The 22,126-nt window shown below is 41.3% G+C and overlaps 1 protein-coding gene across 1 annotated transcript; it reads right to left on the bottom strand.

The window, feature by feature from the left end:
• Positions 1 to 189: 189 nt before the first annotated feature.
• Positions 190 to 21,815, bottom strand: LOC111824350 (ankyrin repeat domain-containing protein 26-like). The gene is made up of 8 exons (XM_023748280.1): positions 21,643 to 21,815; positions 15,223 to 15,337; positions 14,888 to 15,061; positions 13,150 to 13,247; positions 10,822 to 10,889; positions 4,535 to 4,591; positions 2,448 to 2,582; positions 190 to 215 (listed from the first exon to the last, which is right to left on the bottom strand). Exons 1-8 carry the CDS (start codon positions 21,813 to 21,815, stop codon positions 190 to 192), a joined length of 846 nt encoding a protein of 281 aa, XP_023604048.1.
• Positions 21,816 to 22,126: the final 311 nt, after the last annotated feature.

Raw genomic sequence — 22,126 nt, 5'->3', positions numbered from 1 at the left:
AGGCTTCCTTAAACTACTGAAATTCTATGTGCCTTTGATTCTGTCTATAGAAAAATGGAGAACACCATAGCTGGCAGCATTGGGGGAAAAAACACAATGAAAGAAACACTAAAAAAAGCAGAGAATAAAATAAAATAAATCAAAAATTCATGGAAGAGGAAAAAATACCATAGGATCAAGGAAAATACCTCATACAACTAGGCAAAGGTCGTAGCCTAAAGAGAAAACCAGGCTGGGAAGTCAGTAAATAGAGGAATTAATTAGAAATATCCTCTAAATACACGCTGAATTTAATTAATATAACATGAACTATACATAGATATTCTTTACTTACAGGTAAGTACAGTGGGACCTTGACTTACGGGTGTCCCAACTAACGAGTTTTTTGAGATATGAACCGTCTCTCGGTCTATTTTTTACTTTTAGTTGCAAGCTAAAATTCGGGTTACGAACCAGCTTCAGATACCCCACCACTATTTGGTGCAGCAAATGTTACAGTGAATGCCACAACATCAGCCCAGCATCACGTGTCTCACTCATTCACAATTGATTTGACATACTAGTAATTTGAGTTACGAGCTCCGTCACAGAACGAATTAAACTCGTAAGTCAAGGCCCCACTGTAATTCATTCCAAGAAAAATAGATATCATTTTACCTAACAAGGCTTGACTGATGAGGCCTTGCTTAGGTACAACCTTTGGTTTTGTGGCCATAGCTAACTGAGAAGGGCCCTAAAAGCTTTGGTAGGAAGAGCAAGGTCCTATTTACCGCTACAATTGTCAAGGAGAGTAAGATAAATGCTTAGATTAATTAAGCCTCTTAGGAAATCTCTAAATCAGAGTTAACACACAATCAGACTTCACTTTCTGAGTTGGCCTGATTCACATTTATATCTCAATGCCAGCGCTACATACGAACTTATCAGTGTATGCTGAGGGACAACAGAATAGACTGGGAAGTCAAACAGGTTGACAGTCAAATCATGGGTTGGCCACTTGCTAACTATAGAATCATGGGTCAATTCATCCACCTCCCTGAATTATAGTTGCCTCATTAATAAAAAGTAGGCTACAATACACAGCTACATTGACAGCTATTGTGATGATTATATAACACAGGTTATATATAATATAGGGTCTAGCACATAGTAGAACACTCTAGAACTTTTAGTTTCTTTTCTCTGCTTTCCCTTAGGTAACTTATAGTTTTTAAAAACCCATAAAATCCTACCTGCATAAAGGGTCTTCTTCAGAGAGATCATGCACTATTAAGGAAAAAAGTAAAATACATTTTAAAACAACAATAGAAAAATACAAGACACTAAAAGTATCAGAGTAATGCTTTGTTATAAAGTATTCCTTTAGGACCACACACAAAGACTATACCAGAGGGACTATTAATTATATTATTAGTAGGCCATTAACAACACTTACTTTCTCCTTTTAAATATATCAAATCCAAGAATAAAAGAGAATGGGCTCTTTCAAAATTTGATACCTACCTATCAACTGCTATCTACAATGAACATAATCCCAACCAAATCCCATAAGGCTGACAGAAAATGGCAACATTAGTAGAAGCAGAATCCTATATAATAAAAACCTAATATGTTAAGTGTCTGGTAGTCCGGTGAACTGTTCAACCAATCAAAGCATAATATGCTAATGATATGCTAATGCAGCTCAACTGCTCGCTATGACCTGCACTGACCACCAGGGGGCAGACACTCTAACCAATAGGTATCCTGCTGCAGGTGTCTGGCCTATTAGGAATGAGTGAGATGGGCCGGACACACCCTGGAGCCCTCCCAAGGTCCCTCCCAGCCCTGATTATGTACTGGTGGGGTCTCTTGTCCTGGCCTCACCCTCTCATAATCTGGGACCCCTTAGGGGAAGTTGGAGAGGCAGTTTCGACCCAATCCTGCATTCCACTCCACTCAGGAGGGCATCAGATGCAGGGCTCAGGGGTGGCAAGCACTGCTGCTGGCGTACGAGCTTCTCTGGATAGGGACTAACTGGGTGCCAGCCCACGGCCGGCACAGTGGGGCAGTATGAGCGGGGGTGGCAGGTAAGAGCTACAGGCAGAGTTGGATGCGGGTTTCAGCCCGATCCCCACAGGCCACCCAAAGGGACTCCTCCTGTGCATGAATATGTGCACGGGGCCTCTAGTCATAGAATAACAATGTCAAACTTAAATAGCATTAGTTTTCTGGACTCCTTCCCTTAGGAGCAGTTACATTACTTTGCGTAGCACAGTATGACTTCTCCAGCTCTTCAGTGAATACAGCCAGTTTAGGATGGAACACTCCATCAAAAGGAAGCTTGGTCACTAGACACTACACTTTCGAGCACAGCAAAACATAGGAAGCAGACTCTTTCTGGCCCCATTTCCAATCTATAATAATAAAAGTGTATTATGCTAATTAGACTGGACATCCAGACGTACTTCCAGATGACCTTCCGGATGAAGCCGTGGCGGCAGTGGCCGAGGCAGAGGCTGCTGTTGTGGCGGGCGGGGGCCGAGGCAGCCTCCAAAACGGCGGGCGTCGGATCCATTGCACCAATTTCATGCATCGAGACTCTAGTTGCAAGATAAGTAGGAGAGACTTTGTGAGTCCAATTTGATAAAGTAGAACCCATGAGACTATTTCCTTCCATTGCTACAGTGTATCTGTCCCAGCTCATAGAGCAGGGTGGTCCAGACAGTCAGTGCTCTGCAGTAGAGCGTGAGGTCATTTTTCTCAACCCTCAACATTAGGTGGCAAATGCCTACAGAAATCATTCTCTTTCAGCTTGTACCGCATATGTCATCATAGCCTATGCTGATGAACAACAACAACAAACCACAAAGTTCAAAGAACATCTTGGATAACTACATCCAATTACCTTAGCATTTTAATTTTTTAAACACTCAAAAAGATACCCACTGCATAATTCCTGCTATACAACACTCAGGAAAATACAAAACTATGGAGACAGCAAAAAAAAAAAAAAAAGTTCAGTGGTTTCCAAGGGTTAGGGAGAAGGTGAGAATGAATAAGCAGAGCAGGGAGAATTTTTAGGATAATGAAACAATTCTATACGATACTCCTGATGGTGGATATGTGTCATCATACATTTGTCAAAACCCATAGAATGTACAACACCAAGAGTGAATCTTCAGGTAAACTATGGGCTTTCGTTGATAATGATGTGTCAATGCACGTCCATCTGTTGTAATAAATGTACCTCTCTGGTGCAGGAAGTCAAAAATGAGCAAGGCTGTGTGTGTAGGGGCTGTGGGGTTGATGGGAACTCTGTACATTCAGCTCAATGTTGCTGTGCATCTAAAACAGCTCAAAAAATAAGGCTTATTAATTTTTGTTTAAAAAATGTATTCACTGAACCTGCTATTAATATATATCAACATATTAATGCTATTTTCAAGACACAGTCACCTTAGAAATTAACATAAAGATCAGAATATGGGTATTACCCCAAATTGAGTGAAGCATATGGAAAGACATAAATAAAGCCAATAATCTTAATTGTAAACTAGGACAAGAAAATAATTGGTAAGTATACCAATCTTACTTGATAATTATAAATGGGGATTTAGTGCAACACAAATAAAAAATGATTTTTTATTTGTAATTAAAAGACACTTTTTATTCTAATTTTAAATCAGAAATTATTATGCTAATTTTATCTAAAAATTATCTTGAAACGGTAATTGGATAAAAAGAAACGTTTATCATTCCCTAATATTGCACTAGTAACTTATGTACAAATACCTGTTAAATACTCACCGAGAGTCACAAATGTAATCAGCATTGCAGGCAATTATGGATGATGTGACTGAAACTAGTACCATGTTATATTACTTGCTTTTAAAATAAAATTGTAGGTGAGTGCCAAAGATTCGATCAGGGCTATTCCTGCTGTGCAGAAACATCTGCTCTCCTTAGAAAGTCCTGCTTAAACGCATAGCCTTCAGTTGGTGTCTGAAAATCTGAATCCGAGCAGGGTTTTCACATTTTCCAAACTGATAATAGAGGCTCCCTGTGCCTAAACATTTTATACAACCAATGGTGTTCATGTTGAACACTGGCTTTCCTTTTGGAAATCTGGAATTTTGGTACATGCTATGGGGAAGATGCCTATGTGGTTAGCATGACATAAAAACCTTGGCACTGAGTCTAACTGGACTGGTAGATGACATATTTCACATGTGTTGTCAGAATTTGACCCTGGAGTAATGAAGACCTCCTGGTAACTCCGCAGGGATAGGACTCTTGGAAGCTTGTGCCTGGTGTCCTCCACCCTTTGTCACAGGCAAACCTTTTCTCTTTGCTGGTTTTACTTTGGTCTTTCCCTGTAATAAATCTCAGGTATGAGCACAACTATATGCTGAGTCCTATAAATCTCTCTAGTGAATAAGCAAACTTAGGTGTGGGTTTAGGATCTTTAACAAAATTACATTATGTGAAATTGTTATTATTTGATTTGAGGTTTTATATATAATTACAGTCAGAAGCTGATTGCACAGAATACCTGTCTTTGATTTTGTTTTGCTCAGTGCTTGTTTTGGAGATTCCTGTAGATCTGCAGCTATTGGAAGAAAGGCATAGAAAGGGATAAATAAAACAATGATGTCAGAAAACAATGTGAAACAAGCAACAACCCTATTTCCTCAGAATAGAAAATACAGAGCCCTAATGATTGGCAACATGTTCTATAACATGGAAGTTCCACTCAAGAAAAGGAAAACATCACACTGACAATTTTCTTCAACTAAGCAGGGCTTAATTCCTTTTCAGAATAGTTATGAATCAATCAAGCAACTGTGATAACTACAGAAAAACAATAATTATCATATTAGTATAATAGTATCCTTGTGCTTACAGAATTCTTCCCTAACTTGTTGCTAATTTATAATAAAACTAAAATCATGGTTCACCTGTTTAAGGCAGTTATTGGCAGGCCAAGTCAAAGTCAAAGAAATTGTATCTAAAATGTAGGGATATCCATGGATATTCCATCAAACTCAACATGTATGGAAACTTACTGCTCTTTCTAGTTGAACTGTTGCTCTTTCTTGCTCATATGAAAAAGTCCTAGTCTTCATGTCGGACCTAAATGCCAGTGCACTACCTGGGAACCTATCAGTCACCTTAGATTTCTTTCTCCTCGCCACTTTTTGCATGCAATCACCAGGAAATCATATGAACTTAGCCTCCTACTGTCTCCACTTATTTTGCTACTGTCAACTGCCCTAGTCAAACATGGGCTCTTAAGAAATGGCTTTCATAGGGAGGGAAATACCAACAACTATTATTGTTCCATATTAAATTAATAAGATTTTTTTAAGCAGAAAAAGTGAGAAAGACATAGACCTAGAAAAAAACCAACATTTCAAATGGAGTAAATATAGCTTCCTGACTCATTTCTATATGGATGGGTGAAAACTTCATAATGGACTGATGCTAGTCCAAGGAGGCAAAAGCTTCCCTTGTCTCCATGTTTCTTTATGTGGTTTCCTTTTTTGTACCCACTACATGAGGGGTCAGTCAGCAAAGGAGGGCCCACAGGCCAAATACAAGCTGCCATCTGGTTTTACAAATAAAATCTCACTGGAACGCAGCCATGCCTGTTCACTTACAGATTCTCTAGGACTGCCCTCACACCACAATGGCAGACTTGAGTAGATATGGCAGACCACATGGCCTAAAATCAGGCCCTTTACAGAAAAAGCCTGCTGATCCCTCCGTCCTATCACAACCAGAGGGCCATAATCAAATCTCATCTTGTTCCTCTTCCGCTCAAAACTCCCATGAATCCCTGCAGTAAACACTGCTGGCTCCCTACGTCAGTCTTCATTCTTGCTGGACAACCACAACTGTATTTGGACATTTACTGTCCTGATACACAAAGAAGGTGGTGTCTCCCCAGCTCCAAAAAGGGAAATGATTATACTATGTTCATCACAGTACCTAGTTTACCAATAACTGGTTTAGGAATAAGCATGTGATGTAACTCAGGCCTATAAAACTTTACTCTAAAGTGGTTCTCAACCTGTGGGTCGAGACCCCTTTGGGGTCGAACAACCCTTTCACAAGGGTTGCCTTAGACCATCGGAAAACACAAATATAATTATATATTGTTTTTGTGATTAATCACTATGGTTTAATTATGTTCAATTTGTAACAATGAAAATACATCCTGCATATCAGATATTTACATTATGATTCATAACAGTAGCGAAATTACAGTTATGAAGTAGCAACAAAAATAATTTTATGGTTGGGGGTCACCACAACATGAGGAACTGTATTAAAGGGTCGCCGCATTAGGAAGGTTGAGAACCACTGCTAGAGGAAGTCAACTGAAAGTCTGTCCATTTTCTCCCTATTTACAGGAAACACATAGGCCAGGCCAGTGTGGTTCAGAGGCTTGAGCATTGTCCCATGCACCAAGAGGTCCCTGGTTCTATTCCCACTCAGGCCACATGGGTTGCAGGCTTGATACTCAGAACGGGTGGGCAGTAGGCATCAGATCAATGTGATGGTTCTCATTGCTATTTCCATCTCTCTCTCCCTTTCCTATCCTCTCTCACTAAATATCAATAAAACCATATTTTTTTTTGATGTGTAAACTAATTTCTCAAAACATTTTTAATCACATAAAGAGTTCAATTACATTTCAATCTTGGTTATTATTCTTTTTTTAAAATTTGTTTAATTGCTTAAAGTATTACAAAGAGTATTACACATGTCTCCTTTTTCCCCCCTTGACTTTCCCCCAGCCTCCCCTACCCCCCCGTGTCTTGTGTCCATTGGTTATGCTTATATGTATGCATACAAGTCCTTCAGTTGATCTCTTACCCCCTCCCCCTCCAACCCTCCCCAGTCTTCCTGCTGTAGTTTGACAGTCTGTTCGTTTTGTTTTTTTAAGTTAAAGAAAGCACATATCTCAACATCACTAACCAGGGATATGCAGATGAAAGCCTTAATGAAGTACCAGCTCACTCCTCTCAAAATGGCTGTCATCAAAATATAAATAACTAATAAGTTTTGGTGAGAATATGGAGAAAAGAGAAAGCCTCGTGCACTGTTCAAGTGATTGTAAATTGGTACAGTCACTGTGGACAGCAGCATGGACACTCCTCAAAAAATTGAAAATAGAACTGCCATTCCACTTCGGGATATGTATCCAACAGAAACATGAACACGAATTTGAAAAGATATTCACACCTATATTCACTGCAGCAAGATTTACAATAGCCAGGATATGGAAGCAGCATAGATGTTCTTCCATAGATAAATGAATAAAGAAGGTGCAGTATACACCTTGGTTCAAAGGTGTATGTATATATAATTGGTTATGCTTATATATATAAATATATAAGCATATATATATATATATGCTTATATATATATGCTTATATATATAAAATTATATATATAAGATTATATATGTGTGTATATACATGTATACTCAGACATAAAAAAGAATGAAATCTTGCCATTTAGGACCACATGCATGGACCAAAAGGGTGTTATGCTAAGTGAAATAAGATAAAGAAAGACAAATACTGTTTGATCTCACTTACCTGTGCAATCTAAAACAACAAAACAGAAACACACCCTGTAGCTACAGAGAACAAACTGATGGTTGCCAGAGGATAGTTGAGGAGAGGGATGAAATAAAGAATATGAATAAGAAGTGAAAACTTTCAGTTATAGCCGAAACCGGTTTGGCTCAGTGGATAGAGCGTCGGCCTGCGGACTCAAGGGTCCCAGGTTCGATTCCGGTCAAGGGCATGTACCTGGGTTGAGGGCACATCCCCAGTGGGAGATGTGCAGGAGGCAGCTGGTCGAGGTTTCTCTCTCATCGATGTTTCTAACTCTCTATCTCTCTCCCTTCCTCTCTGTAAAAAATCAATAAAATATATTTAAAAAAAACAAAAAAAAAACTTCCAGTTATAAAATATGTAAGCCACTGGGATCTAGTGCACAGCACAGAGAATGTGTTAATTATTGTAATAACTTTGCTCGGTGACAGATGGTTACTAGACTTTTCACTGTGAACCCATCATAAGATATGTGAACGTCAAACCACTATGTCATACACCTGAAAGTAATATATTGTGTGCCAAGTAGACTTTTAAAAAAATTAAAAATGAACAAAGCAGTGCTTTGGCCTTCACATATTGCCATATGAGAATAGGTTGCTTTGGAGCCATAGCCAATTACTGACCAGGAAAGCAGACATAAACACTGACAACCTCACAGCTGAATAAGGGACAACACCTGGGATCCTTATGTCATCACTGAGCCACCAAAACAATCCTGGTTCCTATTGTTTCGGCCTCTTAATTAGGCCACCTATTATCTGAAGCTAACAGCATTCTATCTGATAAGTTCCCAAGATCTACAAGATAAGATCTAGTCCTTTCTGTAGTACTAACAGCTTTCATAAGCCTGCCTTAGCTAAGCACTCACCTCATTCCCAACCTTTCCCGTAGTGCACATTTTCACATTGAAACGGTACTGCTCGTGAATCCCATAAACTTCACGTCTACATCTTAGCTCTTGCCCTGCTGTTCCTGCTGCCTAACGTGTAATCGCAATACCTGTTCCCCCTGCCAAACATAACCCTTCTGGCCCTTTACCTGGCAAACTTCTCCTCCATCTGCATGCTTACTTTAAATCCCACCCACATTTTAATTTTTTTAATTTTTATAGTGTGTGTGTGTGAATTTTAGAGGACATTTATTAAAGTTGGGGATCGTGAAACAAGAAAGGGATGGGGAAGTGAGCCTAGGCTCACTAAGTAGTCAGACAAAAGAGGGTCTTGGGGACAGGTTTAGAGGGTTTGCCCGGGATAAATTGCCACTAACCACTGTTGCTCTGGTTGTAAGCCTCCTGGGGTCCCTCAGAATTTGGGAGATGCATCCCTGTGGGAAAAGAAAGGGAGGAAGGCCTAGGGTGCAAGCACACCTTTATTTTTATTTGATTTTTAACTACTTAAAAACATTGATTAGAGAGAGAGAAAAGGAGAGAACTTTGACTTACTGTTCCACTTATTTATGCATTCATTGGTTGGTTCTGGTATGTACCATGACCAGGGATGAAACCCACAACTTTGGCATATTGGTAACAATGCTTTAAGGACTGACCTACAGGGCCAAGGCCTCACCCACATTTTTAAAACTCTAATTCTCATCATGGACTTAAAGTGACTGGCACATACTACACATCAATAAAAAAAAAAGATAATTATAAAGTCCTAGTGCATTCTACCACCTGGTAAGCACTGAATAAAGTATAGTAAGTAATAGGAATGACAATGACATTAACAAATTCTTAGAGAGCAGGGACTGTGTTTTTAAAATATTTCAATTCTGTAACATAAGAATGTCATTCAGTACCTAAAAGGCACCTGAGAGTTAAATAGTAGACCAGTAAGTAAATTAATAATTAAATTTTGAAAAAAAAAATGGAAAATTCTGCTGGAAAAAAAAAAAAAACACACACACACACAAAAAAACAAAAAACAGAAATAAACCAGGGACGGCGCTCTCATATTATGAGAAACTTCAGGGTCAAAACACCATTTCATCCTTGTATTTCCTAAAAGTTGCAAAACCGGCCTACACAAGTCCTCTGATGAAGGTCTACCAAGTCCAAGGTGTCCTCATACATTTCCGATTGCACAATGAACTAGGAGCCACATCTGGGTAGCAATATGGGATTTTTGTCATTGTGAAACACTTTTGTACTTTTATTGTAATTTGTAGAGTCCTGAATTGGGTTATTTGAATACTTATTATGATTACCTTCTGATCAATGGTAACAGAGCATCTTGTTCTAAGAAATGACAATGTCCTGACAATTATCCAACAAACAGAAGGAAACACCTTTTTCTACTGAATCATCATATCTCATTCTGTTATGACCTCTGAGGAATAAAAGTGATAACAGTGAGATCGTGTTGGCATTATATATGAAATACTCCATGATTCTCCACAGGTTTGGCCTTTCTGACTTCTGTGCTGTTGGTAGGTATCTTTGAAAAATAACCTCCTTGGGCCCTGCCAGCACAGCTCAGTGGTTGATCATTGACCTATGAAACTGGAGATCAAAGTTCGATTCACGGTCAGGGCACAGGCCCCCTTTGCAGGCTCGATCCCCAGTGTGGGGTGTGCAGGAGGCAGCTGATCAATGATTCTCTCTCATCATTGATGTTCCTATGCCTCTTTCTTGTCCTTCCTCTCTGAAATCAAGAAAAACAATCTCATTGAGATTGTCGCACACTAACTAAGTGCTGTAGTTCCTATTGTTTGCCATTTGTTTGTGGTACCAGGAAAGTATTATTGAGTTCCCAGTTTTGGTGACTTTTTTAGTGAGACAAATCACTATGAAAAAAACAGGTTTTCATTTACTAAATGTAATCTACTGGCTGTAAAAACTAAATAAAATATTCATTTTTAAAACAAGTCCAATTAGTTACAAAGGGAATATAGAGGAAACATACAACAATGTAACTTAAAGTCATTTTTCTTTTTTACATAAAGATATCATATAGGATTTTAGGATTAAGGACTAAATAAATGAACCTCTTTTCAAACACTGTTGCCCCAGGTTTTAAAATTACCTATAATTAACTGTTTTAATAATACTGAATACTATTCTATTAAGGAAGAGATTAAGAAAAACTATACATGCAACTTACACATTATTTGTGGGTTTTCTTTTATTGCTCTTTCATTAGGAAAACTTACTCTTAATTCACCCATGGTAGGACCACCAAGAGTAATTCACTATCAGAAGTCTTACCAAGATTGCTACCGTCAGAAGATCTTATAGGTCTTTCTTCTTTATATTTCGAAGGTAGTTGTTGTTCGCTATCAATAAAAAAGGTTATAAATAATATTACTCTGTCAATACAAACATAAAATATTTCCCTAATATTGTAAATTCTTAGAATATTTCAGATAACATCAGAGTCAATATTAAAACTTTAATTCTACTATACACTTCAAACTTGTAAGTTCTATAAACTTATTATGAAGCATGTAATTTTTTTTTTTAAAAAGCATGAAACAGTCATGATTTGAGGGTAATATATTTTGGTGAATTAACTAGAGTTAACTTGACATAATGGCAAGTCTCTTGAACTCAGACATCCCTGTTCTATAACCAACAGCTACTTTTTGTCAAACAAGTCACTTTTCTATGGCTCAAGGTCCTCCTCTACAAAATAACAGTTTTACTACCTTACTTTTGAAGGTTGTTTGAATAATTAAACGAAATAAGACAGCAAAAAGAGATGCTTGGAGAAACAGCAAGGCAAAGGAAAACTCTCATCATGAGCTTTATTTTTTGAAACTAATTTAGAATCCCAATGGAATCCCAATGTGGGTTTTTCATAGTTTCTAACATTCAAATGTTGCAGTTCTCAGAAAATATTAACTAGAGACCCGGTGTACGAAATTCATGCACTCGGGGCAGCGGGGTCCCTCAGCCTGGCCTGTGCCCTCTCGCAGTCCAGGAGCCCCCGGGGGATGTCCAACTGCTGGCTTAGGCCTGCCCTCAAGCCAGCAGTCGGACATTGTTAGTGCTGCAGTGGAGGTGGTAGAGCAGTGGTTCCCAAACTTATTTGGTCTACCGCCCCCTTTCCAGAAAAAATATAACTCAGCCCCTGGAAATTAATTTTTTTAAAATTTTAATAGCAGTTACTCATTGCCCCCAAATGCACCTGTGGCCATCACCGCCCCCCTGGATTGCTGCAGCGCCCACCAGGGGGCGGTAGCGCCCACTTTGGGAATCACTGTGGTAGAGGCTCCCGCCACTGCCACTGTGCTTGCTACTCATGAGGCCATCTCAGGGCTTCTGGCTGAGTGACACTGCCCCTGTGGGAGTGCAATGACTACCAGGGGGAAGCTCCTGTGTTAAGTTTCTGCCCACTGGTGGTCAGTGTGTGTCATAGCAATCGGTCATTCTGCCATTTGGTTGACTTGCCTATTAGCATTTTATTACATAGGATGGAACTACTTGACAGTCAATGTGCCCCACTGAGGGGTCCTGGATTGAGGGAGGGCACAGGCCAGGCAGAGGGACTCCACTGGTGCACAATTGGAGCCGGGGAGGGAAGCAGGAGTTTGGCCAGCCAGGGAGGGACCACAGGAGAGCTCCAGGGCATGTCTGGCCTGTCTCACTCAGTCCCAATTGGCTGGACCCCAGCAGCAAGCTAACCTACCAGTTGGAGCATCTGCCCTCTGGTGGTCAGTGCACATCATAGCGAACAGTTGAGCAGCCTTAGCATATCATTAACACATTATGCTTTTATTGGTTGAACGGATGACAGACAACCAGACACTTAGCATATTAGGCTTTTATTATATAGGATTTTGGTTATTACCTATTCTTTCTTTGTGGTTTGTAATTCAGGGTTTTTTAGCTACTATATAACTTGCAACTAAATGTATGTATAAATACATTACCTCATGAAGTCAGATAACACAATGTTCCCTTATTTTTGTTGTGAATCATGCCGACTGCAGAAAACTAATAGAAGTCAGGACGTGGCCTGGACCACTACTATCCCTTCCCTATCTACTCGCACTGTGAACCAGCAGATCTTTATGAGAATGATGCTTAATATCTCTGTCCACACCCAATTGGCTTGGATGACAGAATCCTACCTGTCACTAATGGATACTGATGAGTCATGATGAGGCCTTAGCAATTGTAAGGACCAATAACCTACTCTTGAATCAGAGAGTTCTAACTGGCTTCCATGTGAGGCATAATTTAAAATATTTTGAAACCTGAGGTAAATTAAACTCACTTGGGAATGTTTCATTCTTATGGCAAAGAGATCCTTTGAGGGGCCAACCTCAATTATGGAGTCTCAGGCAGGCTGCTGCCTACTTCTCTGGGAAAGGCAACATGGGACCTTCCATTACCTAAACAAAGATGTTCTAGTGTCCTTGGGGGGCAGATCTGGTAACAAAGGAGAAAGTCTGGTCTTTTCCTGCAGCTTTATTTCAGTCTCTCTGACAGCTTAGAATAGTTCCAACTAAGCCCTTCATTGTTTCACTGGCCCCAGCTTTAATAAATGTACCCTCCAAATATAAAACAACAAGGAATGAACAATTGTACCTTTCCATGTGATTGATTTTTGAAGCTCTAGTTACTAAAAATTCCACCATTTTCTCTCTGTTTTCATATTTAGCAAGTGAAAGTGGTGTGAAGTCATCCTGTATAAACAGAAAAACAGTTTATAATTTATTAAATTATATATATATATATATATATATATATATATGTATGTATATATATACATATATACAAACTGCACATTAAAACTTACAAAAGATCCACTGAACTTACACATATAATATAGAATGTAAATAAAAAGTAGCCCCTTTTGCCCTGGCTAGTGTTCTCACTGGTTAGAGCATTGGCCTGCTCATGGAAGGGTCGAGGTTTGATTCCCATTCAAGAGATTGTACCTGGGTTGCAGATTTGGTCCCTTGCCCTGGTCTGGGTCTATGCAGGAGGCACCCACACATTAATGTTTCTCTCTCTCACCCCTTAATCCTTCGCTCCCTTCCACTTTCTCTAAAATCAATGGAGGAGGAGAAATACTCTGGTGAGGAGGAAAAAATAAATAAAAGGAGCCCCTATCCTCTCATCCCTGTGCAGTCAATGGCTGTTCTTCCCTTTAAAATGCCCCCCCACTGCCTCTTCAACAGATTAACTGCAGCATCCTTCTCCAACTCTCACTTCCAACATTTACAGTACGGGTTCCCAGAATCTGTGTTCCTATCGTGGTGTCCTGTTGTTATTTTGTTGCCTGTGGACCGGGGCTTCCTCTTCCCTCTTGCACTCCCCCAGCTCCCCTTGCTGGGGACTAGGCCTCCTCCTCCCACCCATCCCCAGCAGCACCATTTCCCAAGCCCCTGCCAGCACAGCAGCCAGGCCCCAGCATCACTTCACTCCCCCAGGCCTTCAGCCTTAGTGGGCTCTGAGCCCATCTCCCACTCCCAGGCACTAACAGGAAGTTCTTCCTTCTGGGGTGGAAGGGTAGCTGGGAGGCAGAGCTTTGCCCCCTACCATGGACACTACATTTCTTCAGCCCTCCCTGCCTGGGTTTTGAAGTGTTTCCATGGTGATAGGGCCTGATCTGTTGTATTCAGTGTATGTATGTGAGAAAGAAAATCTTTGCGTGGAAGGAAGAAAGGAAGGAAGGAAGGAAGGAAGGAAGGAAGGAAGGAAGGAAGGAAGGAAGGAAGGAAGGAGAGAGAGAGAAAGAAAGAAAGAAAGAAAGAAAGAAAGAAAGAAAGAAAGGAAGGAAGGAAGGAAGGAAGGAAGGAAGGAAGGAAGGAAGGAAGGAAGGAAGGAAGGAAGGAAGAAAGAAAGAAAGAAAGAAAGAAAGAAAGAAAGAAAGAGAAAAAGAAAGAAAGAAAGAAAGAAAGAGAGAAAGAAAGAAAGAAAGGAAGGAAGGAAGGAAGGAAGGAAGGAAGGAAGGAAGGAAGGAAGGAAGGAAGGAAGGAAGGAAGAAAGAAAGAAAGAAAGAAAGAAAGAAAGAAAGAAAGAAAGAAAGAAAGAAAGAAAGAAAGAAAGAAAGTCCTTGTTGCAGGCTAGTGGGGCTCAGTGGTTGACTGCTGACCCTTGAACCAGGAGGTCAGGGCACATGTCCAGTTTGTGGGCAGAATCCCCAGACGAGATGGGCAGGAGGCTGACAATGGATAATTCTCTCTCTATATATATCTCTCTCTCCCTCTCCTTTCCTTTCTCTTTAAAATTAGTAGAACATATAATTTTTAAAAGGCTTGAAACTAAAGTAAAAACATGTATTTCAAATATTTTGTAAATAAAGTTACTTGATCTATACCTTATTTCTTGCTTCCATATTTGCCATACAGGAAAGTAGCTTTTCCACTATCGCTGTATTGTGGCCAAGGACAGCATAGTGAAGAGGAGTGTTGCCATGGATGTCCATTACATTTGGATTGGCACCATGGTCTAGAAGAATGGTTGCACATTCCTCTTGGTCATATTGTATAGCCTGTCAGTATTATGCCAAGAAGTAGATTATAAGTTCTAGGAATTCAAAGTAAACATTCCACAAGTTTCACCAATGTCTTCTAGTTAAATGAGACAAACTCATTTTTATTCTAAGTAATTAAATTTAACCCCCCTCATGTTGACATAGTTGCTAATACATACATGAATGAGAGCTGTTTTGTTGTCAATGTCACAGAGGTTCAATAGGCAATGTCTGCGTGTTAGCAGTCTCACCACTCTCGGATGGCCCTTGCAACAGGCCACATGCAAAGCAGTCCTGTGAAAGTGAGAGGACTGCTTAGAGAATTAGAGGGCACCAGATGAAAGCATATAATATCCACATAATTGTAAACATTTCTCTCTATGCCTTCAAAGCAAATATTTAATTTTCTTCTGGAGACAGTACAATATTTATTAGTTTTTGTTACTCACCACATTAGTGAAGGAAAAGCCTATTTGAATACGGAGAGGATGACCTGGGAATTCAGCTCAACTTGGTTCTGATCCTGTTTTAATTGTCACTTATTAGCTGTCACTTGGCCTTTCTGGGCCTCAATTTCCTCATCAACAAAATGGGGATAAAAATAATAGGAATCTCACAGGACACCACTGTTTGTTTTAATGAGAATCTATGCAAAGTGTTTACTACAGTAACTTGCACATAAAAAACAGCTTAATAATTGTGATATTAGTATCATTATTACTATTACCTCCACTTTACAAAGACAACATGTCAGTTAGCAAACTGATATCATTATACCTACTTTGCATATGTGTTTTAAGGATTAGAAAGAACACAGAATTTCAATTATTCTAAAATGCTTATATTCTCTCACTTTAACATCTCTGACATTGGAATCCAATTTTTAATTCAGAATGTCTTACAGAAGGCCAAGAGACATATGTAAAGATGCTCTAAGTCACTAATCACCCAAGAGATGCAAATTAAAATGACAACCAGGTACCATCTCACACCTGTTAGAATGGCTATCATCAACAAATCAATAAACAACAAGTGCTGGTGAGGATGTGGAGAAAAAGGAATCCTTGTACACCGCTGTGGTGGGAGTGCAGACTGGTGCAGCCACTGTGGAAAACAGTATGGAGTTTCCTCAAAAAATTAAAAATGGAACTTCCATTTGACCCAGCAATCCCACTTCTAGGAAAATATCACCAGAAAAAAGAAACACCAATCAGAAAGAATATACGCACCCCTATGTTCATAGCAGCACAATTTATAATAGCTAAAATTTGGAAACAGCCTAAGTGCCCAGCAGCAGATGAGTGGATTAAAAACCAGTGGTATACCTACACAATGGAATATTATCTATCTATACTAATAAAAGGGTAATATGTTAACTAGACCAGATAGACCAGACATCTTTTGATGTCCTTCCGGATGTCTTCCAGACAAAGCCATGGTGGTGGGGGCTGAGGCAGAGGTGGTTAGGGGTGATCAGGCCAGCAGGGGAGAGTAGTTAGGGATGATCAGGCTGTCAGAGGAGAGAAGTAAGGGGTGATCAGGCCAGCAGGGGAGAGCAGTGAAGGGCCATCAGACAGGCAGGCAGAGGTGGTTAGGGGCAATCAGGCAGGCAGGCAGGTGAGGGGCTAGTAGCCTGGGGTCCCGGATTGTGAGAAGGATGTCCGACTGATGGTTTAGGCTTGATCCGTGCCAGTTTAGGCCCGATCCCACAAGCCTAAACCGGCAGTCAGACATCCCCTGAGGGGTCTCAGATTGGAGAGGGTGCAGGCGGGGCTGAGGGAACCCCCCATGCACGAATTTCATGCCTCTAGTCCTATATATAATAAAGAGATAATACGCAAATTGACCCTCACTCCATCAGGCCATCACAAGATGGCTATGCCCACAGCAGAGGCAGGGTTCCTGTAACAAGCCGTAATGAGCGATCAGCAGGGACCTGGGGCTACATGGTGCTGAGTCGGGGTGGGGACCTGAGACTGCGCCACCCGCCTGGCGGGGGTAGATGGGTGACGTCAGGCCATGCCCCCTGCCCTGGTGCCAGGCCGGGGGACCTGAGGCTGCGCGCCCCCCCCACCCGGCGAGGATTGATGGTGGTGGGGCTGGCTGTGGCTGGATCTTGCACAATGGGTCTGGGTTCTGCCAGGTCTGGGCCTCATGCGATTTCAAGGTGCAGCGGGTGGCTGGGAACTTGACTCTGGGTCCCGTGGTATTCTCCAGACTCTGAGAGGAGGAAGATTTTCATATACATTTTACTAATTTTCTTTCAGCTCTGATACTTCTTTTATAGAGAAAGGGCAAATAGCAATATTAAAATATTTCCTCTAATTAATTCCCTTTTAATGTGCACGAGTTTCATGCCCTGGGCCACTATTCTGTATTATAAAAAGGCCAGTGGACATAATGCCTTCATGCCGTAATGACCAAATGACCAGTCACCAGGAGGTGCATGGAGCACCTCTCAGTACCTCCCCCGCAGCCTACAAGTTCCGATCACAGCAAGGCTGGCGGCCAGCCGGTGGCTGGGAGATGGGCGGGTGGTTGTGGAAAGTGGGTGCAGTGAGGCGGGCACAGTGAGGCTCACGCGTGTGGGGGGGGGGGGTGTGCCGATTAGCGGACTGACCACCAGGGGGCAGAGACTGAACACAGGAGCTGCCCCTGGTTGTCAGTGTGCTCTCACAGCGGGAGTGTGGCTCAGCTGATGGACAGGCGCCAGCTACAGGGCTTACGGCTGGCCGCCACAGCCCGGAGACTGCAGCAGAGCAGCAGGAGCAGCGGTGGGGGCAAGTGCAGTGGGCTGGGCTGAGCCAAAGTGGCAGGCAGGAGCGGCAGGTGGCGTTGGACGGCCTGTTTCGGCCGATCCCCACAGGCTATGGTTCTCCTATATTTTCTATTTTATTACTTTTTTAAAGAAAAAGACCCAGTTAGAGAAAGAAAAACATCACATGATCTCACTTATATGTGTAATCTAATGAAGAAAACATACTGATGAACAAAATATATCCCGAGCTTTGGATGCATGGAATAGATCAACAGATATCAGGGTGGTAGTGGGAGGACAGGAAAAGACCAACCAAAGAACGTATATGCATAACCCATGGACACAGACAATATGGGAAAGTTGCCTAGTGGGGTGGGGTTTGGGTGGAGGGAGGACAAAAAAGGAAAAAAATGGGAGAAGTCTGTAATACTGTCAACAATAAAACAAAAAGAAAATTTTTAAATGTTTTTTAAAAATTAGTTTTAATTGATTTGAGAGAGAGAGGGAAGGAGAGGGAGAGAGTGAGAGAAACACCGAGGTGAAGGAGAAGCATCAATTGGTTGCCTCCCATAGGCACCCCACCCAAGCAGTGATCAAACCAGAAACCTGGATAGGAGTCTTGACTTGAAAAGAACCTGAGACCGTTCAGTGTACAGGAGGGGTACCAGCCGATGCTCCCACCAACTGAGCCATACTAGTCAGGGCACTATTTTGAATGTTTCATTTTTATAACCACACAACTAAAAAGATTAATCTATAATCATTTACATATTATATGTAATAAAGCTATATGAAGTAAAACACATATGATGTGCTTACAGGCATAGGTGAAAAAGAACTCAAGTGCCCATCAGTAGATAAGTAGATGAAAAAGATGTAGTACATTTACACCATGGAATACTATGCTACTGTAAAAAAGAAGGAGCTCTTATACCCTTTGCCACAGCATGGATGGATCTGGAGGTTATTATGGTAAATGAAATAAGCCAGTCAGAGAAAGACAGATACCATATGATCTCACTTACATGTGGAATCTAACAAACAAAATAAACTGACAAACAAAATAGGAGAAGAGGCATGGATACATGGGCCAGACTGACAGATCTCAGGGAAGGGGTGGGGGAACTGGAAGAGATTAGCCGGAGAACATATGTGCATATGTGCACAGCCCATGGACACAGACAGCAATGTGTGAAGGCTAAAGGGGGCTGGGTGGAAGGGCACTAAGGGGGTGAAATGGGGGACATCTGTAACAGTGTCAACAGTAAACATCAAATAAACATAAAAATATTCCCTTTACTTCTGAAGAGGCCAATAGTTGTCAGAAGATACCAAATCTCAAAAAATTTTCCAAAAAACAGAAAGTGAGAAATCAATTCATAATATTTACTAGAATGTCTGTATATGTTCATTAAAGGAAATGTTCATCCTATATAATAAAAGGGTAATATGCAAATTAACCCTAAAAGCAGAACAACTGGGAATGACTGTTCACTATGACACACACTGACCACCAGGGGGCAGATGCTCAATGCAGGAGCTGCCCCCTGGTGGTCAGTGCGCTCCCACAGGGGTGAGCTCTGCTCAGCCACAAGCCAGGTTGCCAGCTGCCAGTACAGTGGTGGTGGTGGGAGCCTCTCCTGCCTCCTCAGAAGCACTAAGGATGTCTGACCTCAGCTTAGGCTTGCTCTCCACTGGCAAATGGACATCCCCTAAGGGCTCCTGGGCTGCTAGAGGAATGTCTGACTGCCAGCTTAGGCCCAATCTCCCTGGGAGTGGGCCTAAGCCAGCAGGTGGTCATCCCCCGAGGTGTCCCAGACTGCAAGAGGGCACAGGCCAGGCTGAGGGACCCCCCCCCCGAGTGCACAAATTTTTGTGCACCAGGCCTCTAGTTTATAATACAAATGCTCAGAAATAAATTTCATCACATTTTGCACATATTTTTCCATAACAGAAGATCATAGTCTGTTTGTATGTATAACCAAGCTGAGTCTTTCTTATTAATACACTGCTATTTTAAGAAGTGCTGAGTAAAACAAATTGTGTAATTTATCTAATTATTTCATAATGATATTTTAGTATAAAGAGAATTGATGGGTATAGAGAATACATATATTAAGTGTGGTACTCAGCATCAAATTTCCTATTTCAAAATCAAAAGCAACTTAAATTTGAAGTAGCAATATAAAGACAATCGCTGGCCAACTTCACAAATTTTTTGGATGGAAAATATTATTTAACTCCTCTTTTAACTTATTCCTTTTCTTACCAGGAACACTAAATATTTTTTCCTTGTCTGCTGGTAACTTATACTTATGCAAAAAGCACTTTGTCCACTTTCAAACTCGAGTTTTTTCTTGTTGATTTTAAAGGCTTCTCTGTAAAAGGAAGACATAATTTTTCCTCTGATACACATACATTGCAAATATTTTGCAAGCACATTTTCTTTGATTTTGATATTATTATTTTCAGATACAAAGAGGGTTTGAATTTTTTTATATTGCTCAATCAACCTCCTGAAATCTTGCTCTTGAAGTCTTGGTCAACATTTTTTAAAAAATGCATAAATAAACCTTTGTGCTTTCTTCTGGTACTTTTCTCATTTTCTATATTTAAAATTTTTAATTGGAAATTTATTTTAATCTAGTTATTTTCCCCCAATACTTTACAGAAAATGTCCACCATTTTTAATTGACCTTTTTCTACAAACATGAAATATCACCAGTATCAATTTCTAAGGTCTTACATATATTTGGGGTGTTTGGGCATTTCCCATTCTGTTCCAACTATTTATCTGTAAATAAATACTTTCTGAAAGTTTATAGCACCTGATGATAGCTAGAAGGCTAAACCTGTGTCTACTATACAAAATTTTCTTAATTTCACCAGATCAATGAAAGATAGCATGTAACTGAAACAATTTTAAAACATATTTACTTGGTTGTAAATTGATAAACATAGGAAGAGCACACATTTTGAGAAAGTGAGTCTTCTTAATCAGGACCACAGGCATCTTCCCACCTCAAAGTTCCTTCTGAGGTCCCTCCATAAAGAACACAGGTGCACACTGATATAAAGCGGGTATTGGATTTTATCCAAAGAACTTTTAGCTCAGAAGGTGATTGATTATGGGAATTATTTCTCTCATTATGCATTTTTCTATAGCATGTAACATTATAGTGTAAAAATGTGTACATCCTATATAATAGAAGCCTTATATGCAAATCGACCGAATAGCAGAATACCAGTCGCTATGATATCACTGACCACCAGGGGGAAGATGCTCAACGCAGGAGCTACCCCCTGGTGGTGAGTGTGCCCCCACAGGGGGAGCTCAGCTCAGCCAGAAGCTGGGTTCAGGGCTGGTGAGGGCAGCGGCGGTGGCAGCAGCCTCTCCTGCCTCTGCGGCAGCACTAAGGAGCAGTGAGCAGGCTGGCGGTAAGGAGTGAGGGGTCCTGGACTGTGAGAGGGTGCAGGCCGGGCTGAGGGACTCCCCCCTTCCCTCAGTGATCAAATTCTGTGCACCAGGCCTCTGTCTAATACAAAATACTGTATATACTTAATTGTGTTTCCATTATTGATATGCAGTTACATCACTTAAAGGTTGTCAGTGAAGTGTTCTGTAAGAGGCATTGTGAGAGGGTCCTTATGTTGTTGTCTTTGCTCTTGAAGTTGGTCTGAGGGCTAGACCCCAGGTCAGGTGTCCACCAGGGAGGAGCTACAGAGCCCTGGCTGACAGGAGGCTGCTCCCACCTGCTGAGACCTGCAAGGGGTGTCTCTCCCAAGTCCACCCACCTCCTCCCAGTGGACCCCAGGACCCCAGCCTCCCAGTCCCCATTACCTGCTCATCCTGTCCCTATCGTTCAGGCCACTTTTCCTGAACAATAGGATTTTCTTCACTTTCCGCACGTTGCCCACGCTGGCAGCTTTGTGGATCGCTCCCATATCTGTGTCTAGAAAGAGAGGCCTTGGGGTTCCCATGCCACTCCTCCCAGGATTGGTGGGGGAGTCCATGGCCGCCAGCCTGGGACTTTTCAGAAAAGAAAACACCTTCTTCATGGTGGAGAGTCAAGGCTTCAGAGAAGCCTCACCTTCCCTCCACTTTTCCCGCCTCCTGAGCTCAATACTAGCTCTCTAGCCAACCACCTCACGCCACAGCATTCAAGCAGGGCAGTTTGGCAGTTTAGCATCTCTCCCCTCGGAATCGCAGTAACCAAGCAACGGCCTCTGACATCACTAGGCATGTGCATAGGGCCTTGTGGTCAAGGGCAGCCAGAGCCCATGTGCAAAGCCCAAGTAACTCAAATCGCAGAGACTGCCTGGTG

Source organism: Myotis lucifugus, unplaced genomic scaffold (genome assembly GCF_000147115.1).
Source record: "Myotis lucifugus unplaced genomic scaffold, Myoluc2.0 scaffold_1245, whole genome shotgun sequence".
NCBI lineage: Eukaryota > Metazoa > Chordata > Mammalia > Chiroptera > Vespertilionidae > Myotis > Myotis lucifugus.
This window is presented reverse-complemented; position numbering and strand designations above follow the sequence as displayed.